The 21,221-nt window shown below is 33.6% G+C and overlaps 2 protein-coding genes and 1 non-coding gene across 6 annotated transcripts in view; 2 read left to right on the forward strand and 1 right to left on the reverse strand.

Annotated features, from left to right (window-relative positions):
• Positions 1-10,144: 10,144 nt before the first annotated feature.
• Positions 10,145-11,635, reverse strand: LOC106713255 (protein yellow). The gene has a single exon (XM_014506013.2). It carries the CDS (start codon positions 11,618-11,620, stop codon positions 10,181-10,183), a length of 1,440 nt encoding a protein of 479 aa, XP_014361499.2. The 5' UTR covers positions 11,621-11,635; the 3' UTR covers positions 10,145-10,180.
• A 4,214-nt stretch (positions 11,636-15,849) lies between these two features.
• Positions 15,850-15,921, forward strand: Trnae-uuc. The gene has a single exon. It is a non-coding gene; the product is annotated as a tRNA-Glu (tRNA).
• Positions 15,922-20,197: 4,276 nt separating this feature from the next.
• LOC106713243 (G protein-activated inward rectifier potassium channel 3) overlaps positions 20,198-21,221 on the forward strand; it is a 34,034-nt gene continuing 33,010 nt past the window's right edge. For 2 of the 4 annotated variants that reach the window (XM_014505990.2, XM_014505988.2), the window contains exon 1: positions 20,198-20,612. The gene's annotated coding sequence lies outside the window, so the exon portion shown is untranslated. The remainder of the gene's footprint in view (positions 20,613-21,221) is intronic. The other 2 variants (XM_014505989.2, XM_014505991.2) reach the window with 2 other exon arrangements.

Genomic DNA, 21,221 nt, shown 5'->3' on the forward strand with positions numbered 1-21,221 from the left:
GCCTCACTTCGTTAAATAACTCGACAAATAATAATGTCTTCGTGCGCGTGTTCATTAGCTAAAGTATCATGTTCATATAATTAACTACACTGTTACGACAATTCTAATGGCAGCCATACACGTAACATAAACTTCACCTTGTGTACTATCTGTGTGTATGGAGACTTTATGGTTATGAGTTCTAAGTTACACAGCTCGTAGTTACACTTAACGCAAATATACTCTCACCTCTTTATTTATTTTTTAAATACAAACTGTCACATTAAAGAAGTTTGATGGGAATTTAGATCACGGTCTTCACAAACATTGACATGTTTATATCAAATAATGGATATATAAAGCATCATCAGGACTTCTTTAGAACTAAAGTACAGGCGATAACTTTCGTTTCATGAAAGTTACAAAGTTCAATGTCTGCAAAATTTATCCCGGCAATTTAATTTTTCAGCCTAAGCCAGAATTTGTTCGTCTGTAATATACAAAGGTCTTATATGCGTAACTAAAACAGTTCCAACGAGAAGTGCCAAACAAAGATGCTAACAGATCGTCTCGTACAATTACCCCGCCGCGACAAATGGCGTATTAATATTGTAACATGTCATCCGTGAAGCATGAAATATGCGGGCACGGCTGCCGTTTGATGCTAATTAAAAAAGAATCGGCAATGATCTACGCGTAAACTTGAAATTATTCACTGGACCTTTCAAAATAAGTATTTGGCGGGCTTTTGGTTGTAATTTAACGTTATTCAATTAACGTTCCTCATTTATGCTATGCAACAATATTATAATGTAAGTTTTATGTTAGGAATGAGATGCGAAATATAGAAACCAGAAAACTAGTAAAAGAAAAAAAATTAATTTTTTGACGACAGAGGAGGGGATGCACATAAAGAGGATATATCCTCTTTCTATGCGTCTCCTCCTCCGTCAAATCCACTTCCCCTTCCATCCTTTCCTTATAAGCAAAGGGTGGGAAGGGATCGTGGACTAAAATTATGCCTCCGGCACCACTCTCATCAGACGAAACGCGGAATTGCTTCCACTTCTCGTCTGTCTTCTGTGGGGTCGGGGTATTACACCCGTCGACCCGGTCCATTCCGGACCCAACAAATATTGTTGTTGCGGGATCTACCCCTGTAGATCGACTGTACGGTGACAGATCATAGTCTACAAGTCAGCGTGTCAATCAAACAATTTTGCGATGTTACTCACGGAAAATACATAGATTTTAATTTAAGGTAAACAATATAACGGAAGGAAAACAAAATGGCATTATGTTAGGAGTTATAATTAGAGAAATTGTGTAAAAGAGGTCGTAGACTCAGGTCGAGGTGAGGCGGTGGACGTAATTACATCGATTTTTCCTCGCACCGACCGACCACTTTAATACTTCTTTTTGGCGACACATCAAAATGTGTTAATAGTTTTTGTTTTTACTTGAAATGTTAAGTGTACTTTTTCTTATACTCTTCTTTCGTTTCAATTTCATTGTTAGATTATTTTTTTAAATATCTAATATTGCCAATAAATTTGTAATTACTTGTATTTATATTTGTCGTGGCAAGATGTAAAATAGGATGCAGTAAAGTTCTGTTCCTGGTAGTTTCATTTTTTTTAAATATCCTACAAGGTATCCTATTAGAACCGGGTGTTTCTCATAGCAGAGCTCAAAATTTTATAAAAAAAAACTAGGAAAATTTCATTAACGTTATAACATAAGGTCCCTAAATAATTCAGTTTTGTGAAAAAATAATGAGAAGGTCAGTTCCATTTTCCAACATGAAGGAAATACACGCGATTGCATTCCGACACGAATACTGACTTTAAAGTTGACATGTACACACATTAACAACCGCGGAAAAAGCTTTTTATTAATAACTCAGTATAATTAATATTTAAAAAAAAGTGTTTCTTCTATATTATCATTAAGTTATCTTGTGCCGGAGGCCTAATTTTCACATTCCTCACCCACCCTTTTCATATAAGGAAAGGATGGGAAGGGGAAGTGGATTTGACGGAGAAGGGGACGCATAAGACGAGGATATATCATCTTTCTGTCCTCTGTCGATTAAAGGTAGGCAACACATCTGCAATTGCGGATGTCTATGGACAGCGGTCGTTTCGCTATATACTCGTAGGCGTATCCAGGTGGCAAAATATATTATTTAGAATTATTTAGATGCAAGGAAGAACCTAAGATATGAGCATTATTTATAAACATTCTGCAGTCGTAATACTCTTAGGATTTAATTTTTAAAATCCAGATCTATACCAATATTTTATTAGAAATTTTAAAAGATTATTTTATGATTATGATTAAGATTACATTATGATTATCAGCTGCTTAGTATTTCAGTGATTAAATTGTTCAACAATTTACAACATGAAACTTAGTATCTATTTATGTTTGACGCAACAATATAAAGATGTCTATGCAATAACTAACTGGTAGTTAGCTGGTCGGCCGCAGCAGAGGTCACGCGCGGCCTCCGAGGCCGTCGTCAAGGAGTCCCTTTGTTGCAGTCGTCAGCTTTCCTCGTTATTAACGTAACGACTAGACCATCATCATTCGAGGTTTATTCGTGCAGGAAAATTTACAAGGAATTTTTTTATCAAGGAAGTGCAATATTTCAAATGACTTTTCAATTAATGTACTTAATTTCCGAGACATTTATGTTATGATTTAAATTGTAATGTAAGAGAGGTACAGTGATAAATTACCTGTTGCACGAATTGGCCGACTGGCTCGGTCATACCACGATTCTGCAGTCGACAGCGTGAAGTGAAAGAAATTCCGCGTTTCGAATGATGAGTTTGCGATCCGAAGACTTAATTTTTATCTTCTTTCCCTTCCCATCCTGTCCCTATAAGAAAAAGGGAAGTGGAGGGGACACATAGTGAGGGGAAATATTCTCCTTCTGTGCGTCTCCTCTACCGTCGATTAGAGGTAACGCATATAGCAGTGGTCACTTCGCCATTTCGGCGTATTCATGTGTTCGCTTGCTCGTTTGCCACATTAAAATATAAAAAATGTACTGATTACATGTAAACAGGTAAACGAAGTGGAGCAGGTATTTCCGTCGTGGAGTGTACAAATATACATATAATAAGACGGTACCTAACTGTTTTGAGGAAAAATATTAATGTTAAGAATTACGGGTATAAAATTGGCAATGCCAATTTAAACCATAGTCTTGCAAACTTGAATCGAAACTCGAACAATACAGAGCATTTTGGTCGCTTCTAAAGCTACGTGTTATGTTGGCTAAAAGTTAAGACAAGGGCTACTACTACGTGTTTAGTTGGGTAATATTAAAAAAATGAAAAAGCTTCCTGTAAATTAATCAACTGATAAGGAACGTGGGTAATCTGGCAAACAGGTAAAAAAATTGAATGTAGCCTTGAAGCTACAAAAATTGAAGTTATAGGACTATAGACTATACATAGAGTTATAGTTTTAGAGTTTAATTAAAATTAATTAAGTCATTTTATTGTACCTCTATATTTATACTGTTTTCTAAAATACAAACTTTTTATTTTGAATAATTAGATTGAAGATTATTATATGGTTTAAAAATTGAGCGAAACATTCGGTAATGTTGTGTAAGGGTATGATTGCAAAACAGATTGCAGCGGCGGCGGAGGCTCTGTTGCATACGCCGGCGCCTGACCGCTAAACAATAAACTGCAAATTTTCACTTCAACACAACGTAACCGTGTCAGGAACAGACTATGAATTTAACTACTTGACGTTAAATATTAGGCGAATTATTAATGTGTTTCTTGTGATACTGTACCTCAGTTTCATTCCATTGCTATTCCGTTGTTTTTCTAAATAGATAAAGATTTTGTGAATTTGATTTTTTGATTTTGTTGATTTTGTCTGGTAGAACACATAGGCTACTATTAAAGTGTTTTTTTTTATTCCGGGCGGACGAAATCGCGGGTGACAGGTAGTATACAATAAAGGTCCTTCTTTTATGTCATTGTACAATTGATGTTTGACGGTATATATAGTATAGTTGGACATTTAACAAAGGCAACCGCTCGCCGAGAAAAATGAAATAATAAATAAATGACAGAAAAAATCATTGCCTTGACATTACAATGAGAACACGCACTTAACTGACGTCGTTTTTGATAACGACAGAAACATTTGCTTAAAAAAATTTAGTACTACTAGTTATTTTTCATTGGTGGAATATTTTATTTAAACAACGAATACATTAATGAAGATGCCTCTAAATAAACGAATGCAAAATTCCGTTACGTATAGAGCCGGTTTTTAATAAACAACCTTGGAACAGAAAGAAAAGTACCAGTTAACGGTACACTCATTATATTAAAAAAAACAAATGTTTAATAGTCGTATATATTAAAATAACTGAATAAAAATTTGTGTAATTTACACATTTCTCTATAGCTCTATATACCATTGTAGAAACTTAATAAGTTAAACTAAAATACAAATATTTATATTAATACTTACTATTAAAATATACATATAGAAATGTTGTGTAGTGCAGCGCTGCGATACGTACAAAATCCCAGTTTCAATATCAAGGATACAAACGACATTTGCAAAACAATTGAATACGTTTTCCCCCAGTGACAATGTAGTCAAGAAATTCACAAGGAAATATTTAACCTATCTAAACATACTCCTGCTTTTCGTTGTCATTACTTCGTGTCTCAAAGTATCGAAGCGTGTATGGTTAATACACAAGTCATTTAGTAGCTTATGTTTATGTAATATTATCTAAAATGAGGAATCAACGATTCTACTTCCAATTTGTTAAGACGAATTATTTACACAATTCGTTACAAGTCGACATTCGGACGTGGTCAGGTGACGGTCCGCGAAGGCTGCAATGGTTCAACGAATAAACATCATAAAAACTCTTTAACATTGATCAACGCTTATTTTTTTAAAAGATTACTCAATTGAATTTTCGTATTTTTATAAATCTGTAAAGTAGACAACGTAGTGACGTAATGTATAGTTAGAAAAAGAACCAAAAAAAATCAAGATACCTATATTCTGTTTTATAATATTTCACCATGAAAAGGTAAATTTCCATAGCAGTCTTACAATTTATTATCTGCGCAGTTAAACAAGTGTATGATACATCAGGTGTATTTGCATGCGGATACACAGTTTAAATCGACGAGCGACACAATTGATCAGTATTCATCACAGTACAGATGTTATTCACCAAGAGTCAACAAACAAATTATCTTCAAAGAACTACGAACTGATTATTGACAACTGTTTGCAGATATCTATTGGTGTGATGTCTAGTGATCTTGGCTATTTTCAATATAAATGATCTATTACATTTTAAATTTGACACTCGAATTAAAAGGTAGAATTTAAATTAAAATAAGGTAGAAAAAAATCGTTTTCACGACTAATTTCTCAGCTTCATGTTTAATTTGGATAAATATAAGCTCAGCAAACTTGCGTTCGACGTTTATTGACATAAGCTTGTGTATAAATGTTTATTAAATTTGCATACTTATGTTACAATTATTAAATCACGACTTTTCACGGAAAAGTGACGACTTATCTTTATAACATACTAGCTTTTTCCCGCGACTCCGTCCGCGCGGAATAAAAAAAAAAAAAAAAGAAAACGGGGTAAAAATTATCCTATGTCCTATTCCTGGTTCTAAGCTACCTGCCCACCAATTTTCAGTCAAATCGATTCAGCCGTTCTTGAGTTATAAATGGTGTAACTAACACAACTTTCTTTTATATATATAGATTTATATATGTGTGTAGTCATGACTGGTCTATGGAACGTGTAAGATAATTTTTATTAATCTAGATTCCAAATAAGTTTCTTAATAGTATTTTATATTCGAAATCTTCTTAAAGATGTCAATTCGAACTTATTGATGGCGACCTTATTAAAAAAAAAATATCAGTCGCAGCATGCAATTAACAAACTACGACTATTGATTAAAAACTCACTTTCCGTGTTATTATGGCGCATGAAAATTTTACTGTATTTATAGCTTGCTTTTTAAGTTCCAAAAGAAGTTTAATGAAGAATTTTAATTTATTTTCGTATAGTTTTAACGTATAAAGTTTTTGTAAGCTATACTCGTATTGGTACTTGGTATTGAATGAATGCCTTACTGATGAGAACTTATCGTTCTCAACCAGTTAACTTTTGGAACCTTGATCGGGCATCACTCCAATTTGTGTAACTCCATTTTTCATTGCCGAAACATTATCAAAAAAAAACATTGTTATTTTCATCTCTTTCTGTTACTGTGAACTGATTTAACATCATGTTTCATCACTAGAAACCAGCGATAAAACTGTAACTTCATTAATATTTTTGCGATTAGGGTAAGTTGTTTTTTGTATGCGTATTTTCGTTCCTTTAAGACGTTGTGTACTCACGTATACTCATATACGGATTAAATAATTTATGTTGAGAATACTGTTAATCGAATATACTGTTTTTTTTTAATTAACAATTGTTTGTTTGTTGAAAATAAGACGTTTTATTAGAGTGTAATTTATATTTATTAGTAATTGATGTTCCGCTAGACAAAACAACAAGGTTATAAAAAAACAATGTGAAGTAATAAATATATGAATCATTAAATTAATATTCACGTGCAAAGAAACGTGGTTTTATTGATACTTTCATAAAAATCAATTTACCCTTTTAATTGCAACTACGAAATAGTTTTTTATCTACTTTAAGCCCGTTTTATTAGAATACTAGCTTTTACCCGCGACTCCGAACGCGCGGAATGAAAAAAAAATTCACACAAGATAAAAAAGTTCCTATATCCGTCTCCTAGTTCTAAGCTACCTCCCCATCAATTTTCAGCTAATTCAGTTCGACCGATCTTGAGTTATAATGTAACTAACACGACTTTCTTTTATATAAAGGTATAGATTTTTGTGCCCTGGTTTAATATTCTTGCAAAATAATTTAGTTTCACAGACAAAGCGGATTATTTTCCTAGAATAATGTTTTTCATGTGAGCGTAATGTTCTCGCGGACATTGTGTAATAAAAATAATATGCATCTTGAGCAGTTCCCATATATTTTATATGTTTAATATTAATCTAAACGATTTGTGTAAATATTGAATTAATCTAATAATTACTCTAATAATAAAAAAAAAACTTGAGAGGTGTCAAGGGACACGCGGATGGAACGAAGTTCCTTTCGATTAATTAGTGAAGGAACCAATGTTTATTCTATGAATAAAAACTTGAGTCTTCACAAGAAGTACATTTTATTTCTATGAATTTTCGTTATATATTGTCACGTCGTTGCCATGATGAAGTAGCGCTCATTCGTCGTTAACATACTTACTATAGCAAAAAGTGTCGTGACAACTTTTCGTAAGAATTTTTTCCGTCTAGCCCCCTTTCACAACGCGCGATAAGGAACTTCGTTCCAAAAATAATTTAAATAAAAAAAATATTAATTATATAACAGGAATTATATATATTATATAACTATATTACAGGAGTATACAGGATTATATTGCAGGAATATATTATTTGCACACATAATTATTGACAAATCGATTGTTAAAAACTGCGCCTTAAAACAGAATCACGCAATGATTTCTCTTGTTGACGCAAACCACAATAAAAACAGAACAAAGCTTTCTCGAATCTTGATTGTAAGCGCTTAATAATACAGACAGACGAAAACATGTTTATTATGCAAAATTAAACAACAATCCAGCAACAATATCATGACGTGTTTTCTTTTCAATAAATAAATAATATGTACTTATGTTTATTATAGTTTAAACACTATACAAATTCAACTCCACTATCCAAATAATAATGTACGTGCATAAACGTTTGTGATTGGATATTAGTTATGTTTCATATACAAATCCAACCAATAAACATTGGTGGTTACATCTGCATATAAAATTGTATTCTGTTTTCGGAATTAAGCAAAATTATAATAAAATGTTATCTTAGGTATGATAGTTAAGGTGTGTAGTACAAGTTGTATGAACATACAAGAACATACAATACAAGATATTGTCGACCTTCGTAACTATTTTTTTTGTTTATATACGTGGGTATCAATAGAAGACGATTATATTTGTAAACCGATCGCATTGTGATGCGATCAGCTGTTGAAAATAGCCGTTGATGTCATGATTTCCTCGTTGATTACAAAACAGCCTTACTGACTTTGTATAGTTATTCGAACGAACAAGGCGAGGTTTAACAGCGATGATGCAGACAAGTACGAACAATTCGATCATCCCATTGTTCTTAGACCGCTGCGAATCGACCGCCGAATGTCTGAAGTCGCTACGCTCACATGTCTACACAAATGTTTATAATTTATCGAACTGAAATATATTTATGAAGTTATTTTAACAGACTATAAAATTAAAAATAAAAGTTATGTCCAATTTTAAACATTTACAGCAAATGGATCGAAATGTGTAGTAAAAGACTATATATATATATAGAACAAAAAACACGTAACAAAAGTGTAGAGGCACCAGGTATTTTTAAAGGCTTCGTGCGATATTGCCCCTCTTGTTATATCAAAAGCAGAAATTTAATTAAAGAGAAAAAAGTAGTCAAATAAAGCGAAGGTTTTCATTAATTCAGGTTACTTTACAAAGGAAAAAGTTAATGTCAAATGTTAAAAAATACTTTCATTGCAGACGAACATTCACTTTCTACGTATATCCCCGCCTAATGTAGAGCAAAAAGTGTTTGGTGAAAATAGCTTAACACGTTATGAACGATTAATTATTTAACAAAAACCGGTTCCGTGTTTGACAAATGTTGTACTTGCTAGTTTTTATATATCATCTACATATCACAAAGTGAAATCAATTTCAAGTGAAATTCTTTATGATATAAATAGATTTAATTATGTACTATGTTTTCTAGCGTCCAGCTTATCTTTAGTCGTAAGTTTGATATCCTGGTATAAGATAGTAAAAAATTTAAGATATTAAATTAATTATCACAAATGTTGTTTTTAAACGCAAATTATTGATATTATTTTATAATTTAAATTATGAAGTTTTATTTACATTTAAGTATCTGAAGTTGTTTTCTTGCGATTTTTATTATCATTCATGTAATGTGTAATTATTTTGAACTAGGACGGTGAACGATAATGTCGTGTAATGTATTTGATGAGTCTCACAAATACTACTTTATAACGAAGTTATAAAGGGGGCTATACTGTTTTGTAATGAATACATTACCAACCATTTAAGAAATAATGTTAGTTCTTACTTTTTTAATGCCAGAACCTGGAATGTATTATAATGCAAAAGACAAAATAACATCGAAGTCTAAATAATCAAATTATTTTAAACCATGGGACTACCTAGTCGTGGCCATGGCTGATAAAACTGAAGGACAGCTTTTTCTTTATACCTTTACTAGTATAATATTTTCCCATGAGTCCTATTAATTTGATAAACGTACAAAACCGTGTCCTTGTGTACACAAACAAGGCTAAATTGAGTTGACTGTTCAGCAGTCAGCTACTTAACACTGTGTCAATGGCACGGACGTGGGGGAAATAAAATCTGCAAACATCTTAATGTGAAACACACGTTTATTTCAATTCAGTTCAGTCACGTTCATCTAACAGGCGTACTTTTCAATATATCTAGTTTATTTACCATTATTTACCATATATTATACATTTATAATGTATACCTATCGTTAAATATATTCTTACATAATAAAAATTAGTATTTGGCTCATTTAAAAATTTCAAAGGAATCACTGGACAGATCCTAGTATTATTTTAAATTTGATCACGAATTTTTCAAAATAAATATTTTACGAAGTTGAACATAAATAAATGATTGGTGTGTTAACACGATATAGTGGCTCGTGGTATTTGAGAACTCGTCCTCGACCTTTGCTCCAGCACACGGTGTTCGTAATGATGCTTCTTCGGCACGCCTTCGAGTTCTCACATAGATCGCTGTATCATTCCACTTCGTATAAATAACACTTAAACGTAAAACTAAAAACATAAAAAACTATCTACATTGCGCGTTTTCACTGGAAAGACCTCGGGTCAAGGTAACTTTAAATATTTGGTAACTTTAGTTATCAGTTCAGGCGCAGGTAAAGAAATCGATTGAGTCGTAGTCAAATCTACGACCTAGAGGTGCCGCGGGGACTAGGCGAACAGGTGCGCGAAGGCCAACAACAACAGCGATGCGCAAACAGAGGGCGCGGTCGCCGCCCCATGCGGACTCGGTACCACCGGAGTTACATCGGGACTGAATATATAGCTCTTGGTCCCCGTGTGCGACTTCAGGATCCTGTAGTTCACCTCGTCGAGAGAGACTTGATTTTTAATGAAATTGTACAGCCTGTTGATTACGACGTATATGTTGCCACTGTCGTCAAATGTAAACCGGTCGACCCACTGGATGTAGTTCGGGTCTCTGGCGATAGTGCGCTGACCGACTCTGAAGTCTGTCGTAGTGTTCCATTCCGCAATAGTCGAATTGCCGATTAAACCGAAAAACAAGGTACCCGTCGAATCCATTTTCATGCCGTCCGTTTGCGACGGCTTGGTGCCGAGATCCTTGATATATGGACGTATCGCTCCGTCACCAGTCGACGAGAGGGACTCGTTTCGTAAAATCGAAGCGTTAACGGCATACATGTGAAAACTCGATAAAGGGGTGAAATACACGGTCCTATCGACGTAGCCTTCTTCGGTAAGGAATTGCGGTCCGAGGGCTATGCCATCGATGTTGACGGGTAGGTTGATGGTTGTACCATTGATGCGAAAGACGGCAGCCTCGCTCACCGACAACATAGACTTACTGTCTCGGATCTTCCATGATTTTTTGTCGCTTCGACGAAAAACTATGATACCTGGATCCACGGCACTGTTGTCAGTAATATAAGCGTAGTCACCGTCGCGATTGTCCACGACGAGATCGTTGAGATACGACGTCGAGGCGTTCACCGTCTCCTTGGGTAGAGGTATGCGCTCCATTTCATTTTTGCCAGTTTTCAGATCTATCATGACGATCGAGGGCGGGCACTTCGTATCGGGTTTCTGAGTGAGCGTGCCGATACGTCCGTTGTCCAAGATCCACATGATTCCGTTGCGGTCGATTTCAACATTTTGCACGAACTGCAAGGCGGCGCAATCGCCGAGGGTGTTGGCGCTCCAGCTAGGGAAGGGGCTAAGCTTGGGCGCCGTGTCGACCTGCCGTACCGGGATCGTGGCGAGCGTCGCCGGCACGCCCTCTAGCATCCTCGGCAGGGTCAGAAATAGGTTTTCTCCGTAGAAGTTTATTCCAGAGATTAGAACGTTGCGGGGTATGTATCGGCTCGTATTTAGGTAAACCTCGCGTTCTTCCGGGGAGGCCCATTGGAAGTCTATAGCGTTCCATTCGTAAATGACACGGAACTGTTCCCGGCGCGGTGTCGGGGCACGTGCAGTTGATGTATTTTGCAAGTTCTGCGCGGCCGCGGTGGCTGCGAGCGCGAGGAGGAACAACGACAGCATGATGCGAGCGAGCGTGCGGCGCAGACGGCGCGGCAAGAGCGACTGACGTCGGAGCTCGGAGCACACGCGTCGCTTCCAATGCCACATTCAGTAGCGTCTCATATCGTTTCTCTTGTCAGATATTTATACAACAATAAATGTAAATCAACAACATTAATGTTGTTACTCGTTCGAAATTATCGCAGTTGATAACAAATTTGCAGAGCGATGTGAGGCTTAACAAATAATATAATCCGGTACGGGGCAGGGTGAATCAAGGTCACGGGTCACCCCAGCCAGACAGAGGGTCCGAGTCTGCCTGTCCGTTTCGTAAGGGGGTGCATAGAATCGATTCTAATCTAAGTTGCAACGTTTCGTTTAAATTTATCACCTTATTTGTACAACGCCCACAATCCGTTATTTTAATGCACCTATTTATTTTCTTTTCTTGTATTCTAGTAACAATCTGATAGGTTAAAAATAAGTTGATTGTTAATAAATTAATTACCGTGGGGTTTTAGACCAAATTCTCTGTATAAAACATATCGTCATCCCTCTCATATCTTAGACAAAAAAGAGATAGCCATATGTTTTCACAAACCCACGGTTAAAGATCAAAGAGCAAGTGCGAGTAATATTTGATAGCTAAATCATTTGTTCGCATTGTCATTGCATTCGACTTCATTGAATTTTAGTAACACTTTTGTGACGTAGTTTATGATCGCAATAAAGAAACGTGACAATACTGTTTGTCGATATAATATAAGCATAAAATCTAAGAATATTTTAAGCACCTTATTAAATTATTATCAGTCGCCATGCAGTATCGTCGTGTCAGACAGAAAACATCAGGCGTAAAGGTAGTCCAAGAATGACAAGAAAAAATTAACTTCAAGATACTGAGAAAACAACGTCTGTGATACGAGCTGTATTTGTCATCTATACTAACTAAAACATCTATAACACGAAAAATTAATAATTAAGTGAAACATGCGATTTTTAATTAAATCTGTAATTTGGTAATGAAATATCTTACATTCCAAGGAGACGCCATTTGTAGGCGTATTGTGCAACTTGCTCTTGCGTCTTACTCACCTCGCCACTGAATAATAAATAATATAAACCTGAGATTTGTACATACGGACATTGTGAGTCACATTGTAGTGCAGATTTCTGTATGCTCCAGTCATCCCTAATTTGTATTCCTTAAACAAATGAGGTTAACAAATGATTCATAGCGAAATTATTTAAATAAAATTTGATATACCGAATTGTTGCATTCTGAAGTATACTGAACGTTCAGCTGAATCAAAGTTTTATTGTAGTGAATATTAAATTGTACACAAATTTTGGAGAGTTTTTTTTAGTTGGAATTTATTTAATTAGTATATACCTACATACATAGGTAACTAATATTTCTTGAAAACATTTCAATTAAGCTTGTGTTATAAGGCAAAAAAACGATTTTACAAATACTTGACAAATATTATTATTCCTTTGTACGTTGGTTATGTTTTTATGTATGCGTTAGATTGTGACCGGTTGTAGCCTAAACAACTGAATCGATTTTGACAAGTGAGGTATCATTCTATTAGTTTACTTCACCTGAGTGTCAGTCACAGTCAGTCAGTCATTTTTATTGATTTTTTAAATTAATAACTATTATTTACAAAACATAAGCCTTTAATTTGATTTACAGCAACAAAGCTAATCATTAAACATAATAAGGAATGTTTAACCGATAAATACTTTGATTGATTCCAGTCGATAAATGTCAATGCATTGTTTCAAGTTGCTCGCTGAATACTAAACAATATATGTAATTGTTAACGTCATCGATATTATGTTGCAAACATGAACAATGTGATTTGTTGTTAGAATAATAAAATGTTTTACTTAATTTTTTAGGTAACTAACGGCACTTAACTGCCATACTTAGGACACTTTAAATAGCCACTAAAGCAGGAACTTAGTGTACGATTGTAAGAAGTGGGTTTGGATTGGTGTGAGAAGTGGGAGTGGGTTTGGTTTGGTGTGTGAAGTGGTTTTGGGTGTGGCAGTAACCTATACCTGTGACACCGTCTTATATGGATTTTGCTGAAAATCCCATAACTGTGAGAGGCTATTTGTTTTCCGTTCTAAATGAATTGGGCAAATGCAAATTGCATTTGTAATTTAAGGAAATATTTGTATGAGAGTAAAATTTAAGGGGAAAGAATCTTAAACATATCTGTTTTGTACCCTTATAAGCCGTGAAGTCTTGACATATTTTCAATTAAATTGCCGTAGCTCGGTTAGTGTCCAGGAAATCTTGGTTCCATTTCCTTTAACATATTTTTATACGTAAATTAACTTTCTATGAAATTTAATAGATTTTTATTAATGTAATACGCAATACTTATTAAACATTTTGAATAATTTTCTGATACTAGTGGAACAGAAACTAAATAAAGTAAATAATACCTAGTCAATCTAATGTACACTTTCAGGTTTAAGTCTTAATGCATCGCTATTAAAACGTGCAATGTATATGTCAAAGGAAGATTTTATAGTATTTCCTTATTATTAGAATTGATGGGAAAATCGGTAGAGTTATGTTCGAAATGCTTCATATGTAGTCCCTTTACCACGCTATCCCTCTTATTTCCATTAAAAAAACGAGATAGTAACATGTTTTTGCATAAGTATCTCGCCATTGAAAACCCACGATTAGTTCACAAGTACAGCAGATGTTTTACATTCATTTGTTTTGACCTCACCGTACAGAATACGTGTTCAGCATAAACATAATGAAGTCGATAAATTGAAATTTGAACTCTATTGGATTAAAAATAGGTTCTAAATCACTTGCTGCAACTGTAATTCTAAAATACAAAACTTACAAGTAGCCTTTAATAGAAGGATCTTCCGTAGACACGATGTGCAACTTTAACATATTTAAAATCTGTTTCCATTAACCATATATTATATTTTATTTAGAGTAATACCGAATTTAGTTATAAAGCCATAAAAATTATTATGATATGGACTAGAGTAAAAAAAAATTTGAGACTAGTCTCCGAAATCACAAGTCACAAACTTCTATTCGTAAGGCCTACATTTATCTTTAAAATTTAATACCATCTCTCTAGCAAGCCAGTTTAAAGTAACTGTCCTCTAATTTGTTTGATATCCAGTAACCAAAATATGCTATTTGGTGGTCGTATTTCAACGGTAATAATTTGTAAGGCAACACGCAATAGAATAAAAACACGAGAGCCAAATAAAAATTTATAACAAGAATTAAAAACCAATTCGGCCATTACACCGTTACGTAATCCCGATATTCTGTAACTGTAAGGTAGAGTAGTTTATACGTAACTGTGTCTTAACGTACGTTTCCATTAATGCAGAACGGAGTTAAGATACGTCACAAAATCAACTCTATATCCAGTCTAACTATAGTGTATAAACCGCGTGAAAACTTGAAGACAACTGAAATAACAATTATAAAATCTCTACCAGCAGTAATGAATGAGATTCAAAGTATCAATAATTTAAAGAAAACACATAATCCTCACATTAGTTCATGTGGTGGTGTAGGTTACTATTTTTTTTTAGTGATGAACGATGGAGACGTTCCTTCTCGCTTTATTTATTATGTTTGAAACGCACAACAATGAATTAAGTATGCCGGTAATCGGAAGCATTTCTTTATATCTTTTATTAGTTCCGGATATGATGTTAATCATTTGCACGCAATAAGTTTGCTTACATGAAACATTTTGTTAATAGAATTGTGCCTTGACCGTTATTTTTTTTTAAATTAACGTACATATTGATTTTAATTTTATTTATAACTTCCAATAATATTTTCATGAGCGCAAAATTTAAGTTCTCACTTGAATGGGGGTGAAAAATTTGATAAAAATAAAATATTTTAAATTCTATCGTTTTAGTAGGATGAGAGGCTTCGTAAAATACCATATTCCTGGTTGTGTTAAGTGCCATCAGTTAATAATTAATAAAATTAGAAAGGATATTTTAATTTTCATGGCTTTTTCACAAGCTACTAGTGACATCTATCCATAAACTTTGGAACCAGTAACTGCCTCGATTGCGTCCGGCAGTGTGAAGATAGGTTGTTATATTACTTTAATAGATGTCGCTTTATTTAAAAAACACTATGCATTACTCAACATGTACTTTAGTAATTTAAATTATATGTTAATAAACTAATAGGCCGACATGTTTTTGCAAAAAATTTAAGACAATTTACCTAAATTAAAAATTATTCCATCAAGTTAATGAGTAATTAAATTTGGCTTTTGAGACTAATATTTTGATAACTCAATGTATCCCGTATGGTCTAGTGGCTAGGATACCTGGCTTTCACCCAGGAGGCTCGGGTTCGATTCCCGGTACGGGAAATTCTTTTTGAAAATTTTTGGCACGAAGAAACCCTCTCATCTTTTTTTCTTGCCTGTCTCTGGATCTTTTAAACACGCCATCAAATCAAATACAATACGTATATTTTTTCTTTCATTTTCCTCTTGCTTTAATTTTTCCTTCTATACTTAGGATAATCAGGATTCAAACAATAATGGAAACCAATGGTAGAATTAAAGCAAAATCATCATCATCCTGCTCTTTTTCACACAAATAATAAATACTTTCTTCGGTCTTTATCTATCTTTGTAGTCATTCACATTCATCTTTAATCTTATATACTCAGAAAAATAAAAGGTAATTTGTATGCTTCGAGAGTTTATATTATTATGGGAACTGGAGTGACAAGTGTGGGACGGTTCTGTAATGTCGAGCGCATTCTGCACTACCACTCACAATAAACATGCCTTCTAATAATTACTATACTGGTGCAGACTGTTAATACCTAAATCTTAAGGTAAGAACACATTGAAGCAATTTTAATTGTGTCTATATATTAATTTAATTAAAACAAAACAAATGATACTTAATAAATTCGTAAGTCATAAAAAAAATTAAGAAGGAATATATTCGAATGATAAAAAACGTGGCATATTTTGTGATGGTGAAAAATAATTAAAAAAATCAATGTATTAACTCTTCTATATCCAATCAAATCAAAAAATGTGATAGAAAAACACTAAAAATTTTTTAATTTATATTTTTAGTATATCTCGTGTATATATACGACTCATCTTTTCAATTATTCTTAGTCGTTACATGGCATCATAGTATATGCAATTGATTCCGGAGAAACCATTGCATTCGCAAGGAACAAAGAGTTACATGTACGAAGAAATCGCTGTTCATATAACGAGTTTATTATGAAGTTTATGGTTCGAAAATTTATTCAAATATTAAAATGTTTAATTATAAAGACTTCGTTCAAATAAATAAAGCAATACTATTTTGTAAAAAAATAGAGCAAGAATAATTTTGAACTCTTTGTTGTTTTTGGCTACTCAGCACTAGATGGCTCTGTAATTTTTCAAGTAAATTTTAAAAATATTCCTTATTCTTATCTAAAGAATACATTTGATAATATGAGTATAGCAAGGAATAACTGTAAAAAAATTATAATGAATAACATGTTGCTTTTAGCAAGCTAAATTTTCTTAAATAAATACAGAGAGGAAAAAAAATTATCCTCAAATTGAGTGCACAATCTATAATCTCTTCGATGTTTCATGATTCATTTCAAAATTTATTTGGTAAAATCGAATGATTTTATATAAATCTGTCAATTTCTGTCTTGATTTACGACTTTTTGTGTCATAATATTTACGTTGAAGCGGAGGTTTGCAAACAATATGCTTTTGCGATCAATGTTTGTACTGTGTGGTGCGAAAATAGACATTTTCTCGCATATCGTAAATTATATTAGTGACGCTAACTAGTTCATTTGTGTAACTAGGGCACGTTTATTCTGTTACTGTCATATTTTAGCGACACAAATTAAACATTACACTTTTTAGTCATATTTTTGTTTGAGTCGAGACGAGTCTTACAGATTATAAAAAAAAAACTAAATAATTATTGCTTGGTAACGACTGGTTTTATGTTTGGTATTAATTGTAAATGCGCACTGTTTCAGACCTTAAGGTAACTTTATTCACTTATTGAGATTCGACAAGCATTTTGATGTTAGCAATTTATTCCAAATACTTGCTGTAAAGCCCTTACCAACTTAGTTATTAAACAAATAAAAAAATTGTTTACGGATGTATGCTTTCGTATCTTAAACGAACAAAACAATAATTAACCTATACGAATAAAATAATAACGAGGAAGTGAATTTAATTAATAATTATAAAAAAAATAATTAAAAGATTTTAGACGTCGGTCACAGAAGTTTCCACTAACAATCGTAAGATTTTTTTAAAGTAATTTTTTTTTTTTGTTATTAATAGATTTTGTATCAACAAAGTATTACCGTCAAAAGGTCAGACACATCTGTCAGTAGCATTGAAGTTTTTAAATAGAGTTAATAGGTTATCTGTGAGATTTTTCATGTTGTCGCAAGGCTGCAAATGCATCGGTGCGCAGTCACATATGTAGGTATTTCAGTACGAGAACGGAGCGATAACGAATGGCCTTTGAAATAACTGATTTAAATACTAAAGTGTTCGTGTCACTAGAACAACATACGAAACCATGTCGGAAAATAGTTAAGGAAAATAGCATATTTTTTTACAAAATAAACTAGTTGATAACAAATGTATATAACAATAATAATATATAACAATATAGCAACGGTGGCCGCGGAACTGTCTTTAGATTCTGCAGTTATTTTTGGTTTCTACTGACATTTTCAATTTAACAAATAGCATCAAAAGCTTTATGAGAGTCTTGTCGCTTTGTAAAAAAGCAGATTTTTTACATTTTTTCAGATTTTTTGGGCGGAATAATTTCTTTAAATTATAATTTTGATATTGAATTCCGAATTTTTGTAAATATAATTATCTTTAAATTATAATTTGATATCATGCGATTCAAAAAATACTGTGTTAATATTGTACGAGTTTTAATAATAGATTTTAATATTGCGCAGTCAACTGAGCGGACGAAAGTAAAATGAAAGCTGTCATTTGGACCACATTCGGCGAGTTAACGTTGTGCAAAAATGCGGACGCACCTAACAACCGTTTGGCTGCCTAAATTCTTATCCTTTCACACGCTGTATTTGTCTTATTCGAATTACAATGGGTTTCCACTGTATAACCACTTGTATAAAACATATTGTCAATCATCATCAAGATTGTACGCATGTAACTATAACATAAACTTGTGTCTGTTAATTATCCGAATAAATAAATAAAAAATAAAAATCTCGTTCTCATTAAAAACAGAGACAAAAAGCCTTAAGAAAAGTGACACGGCAGTGAAATTTGGCGGTTTTATTGTCTCTAACGAAAGCTAACAAAATGTATTGATAGTTAAACAATTAGCGAGGACATTCCGTAACCTACTAAGGAAAAGGTAAGTACTTAAGATGTTAAGGTTTTTCATTTTGCAAAGTTTTGGTACAGTCTCATTTCACCATTCATTTTACAATTTTAAGTCGATCATTTTATTTACCACTGTCCAAATTCATATACAAAGGAATATGGTATGTATTATTTTAAGCTTCGTGTGTCACTAAACTTTTCCTTATTACAAATAAACCGTTTTCCTTTTATCTTGTTACTATCATAAAGTGAATTGCAAGATTATGTCACGGTCTTGAGGTTTTTCCATATTATGTTAAAAGGCCAATGCTTCGTTTCCGTCTTAATCCGTTTTCAAGTTACACCGAACTTTGATGATTTTCGTCACTATGAAACTGAGTCATGGGAAGTGACGTGTGACTATAACGTCATCATTCTTTAAAAGTTGATCATTTTTTTTGTGTTACTTAATGTTCTTAGAGGGGCTTCCCATAACGTAAGACTGGGTCTCAGTTAGCGTTGCCAGGCGTCCGGATAAAGCCGGACATAGGTAGGCTTTTTGATTGCGTGTCCGGCCAAAATAAACGGTTTTCCGGCTTTTGTTAGGCTTTTTACATTTCCCAAACGAGAGTGTACCAATTAATACTGAGACAAAATCCTAAATAATATAGGGTGTCCGACCTTTCTACCGGCTGTCCGGCTACCTGTCTGTCCGGCTAATAGGTTTGGCGACCTGGTAACCCTAGTCTCAGTGGGCCTCAATATATCGATTAATTCTGATTTGTATAGCCTCTATAAGCGTGAAAAATATTGGGCCCCTTGGACTCTCGCTTATCCAAGTTCGACTGTATAATGTAAAATATTATTTGTTTTAACACAGGTAAACGTAACTGCGTTTTGTTTACATGTTTTGGATATTAATATTCCAATGATATTTATCGGTTTAAATTACGTTTCATTGGAATGGGAACAAGTTTATTTATTATCAGATGTCGCAGTTGTATTTTGAAAGCTATTAATAATTGACTTGTGAACTGTTAACAGATTGTGAATGTTATTAACATCTCTAGTGATTAAGACGAAACATTTGCGAATGTTGAATTCAATTTGCGCGTGTCAATGTTCTTAACTAGGTCATCTTGTCAAATCTCCACCAGTCACTATCGGTATTGTAGACACAATATGCAAAAACTCTTCAGAGTGAATTTGTACATATGTACATAAAGTTAGATAACAGTTCCTCAGTCTGGGCCTTCGTTCGTCGCTCACACCTTGGCGTATTTATTTTTTAACGGCCGCGAATATACATGGCTTGGTTATAACAAGCGTTCAGCCAGTCACCATTCAGACAGCGCACGAACGACAGTCGCTGAACGCGCACGCGTGTTTTATTCGCGCTTAAATTTAAAAACGCAAATTTAACAATCGCCATCCGTACGCTAATATTTCTTCTAGTTCATTGTAAATATGCCTAAAAAGAAATAGTTGTTTTTTTTGCAAGCTGCGTTTGGATATTTTTTTAGTGAAATCGTGTTATTGACTTTGCTGCGCGCTTCAATCCTGTTTTCGTCCGCGTAAAACATCTGTGATATTAAATTGTTGTGAAAATTTAGTGCTTACTTTTATATACTTAATTTCGTTTCGTGAAAGAATTTTTCGCGGAACGTAGTGATAAAAAAGTCTTTATGATAGGTCCATATATGAAGGTGAGTTATAACAAAATAATATTTTTATTAAATTAACAATAATTAACTTAATACTCGAAAGATTAAAAAAAACTCGTCAAATAGTAAATTTGACAGAATATTTATGTTTCAATGTTTCAGTATCTTCGCTTTTAAAAATGTTTATCCGAAACATTTTTTTTTCTCATTGACACAGTATTTTCACGCGAGGTCACAGAAATCTCCATATTTTTACACCCAGCGATACAGTTAGAGTAGCTATAGAAATACGTCTATAATATGAATATGCCGTTTACGACATTTAAAAACTGCAATGCGTGGCACAGCGTTTGCTCTACCGCCCAAGATAAGCTATAATATTACACTTTTCCTAACCTCAATAATTTCCAGTAAACAGCCATGCGCGGGAATAAGCCCTCTAAAAAGATACACACTGGTGTTGGGGTTCGAAAACGAAAAGTAGAAGCACCTGCAAAGACACTCTTTAATTTCAATAGCGTAATTAATATGACGTCATGTTTTAAATTTATAATCCTACATGTCAGGTAATTACAGTTAGTTTTTTTTTTTTTGTAGATTTATGATATAGCAACAGTTATCAATCTTAAATTCGTTTTCGATTACAAGAGT

Source organism: Papilio machaon, chromosome 10 (assembly GCF_912999745.1).
Source record: "Papilio machaon chromosome 10, ilPapMach1.1, whole genome shotgun sequence".
NCBI classification, from domain to species: domain Eukaryota; kingdom Metazoa; phylum Arthropoda; class Insecta; order Lepidoptera; family Papilionidae; genus Papilio; species Papilio machaon.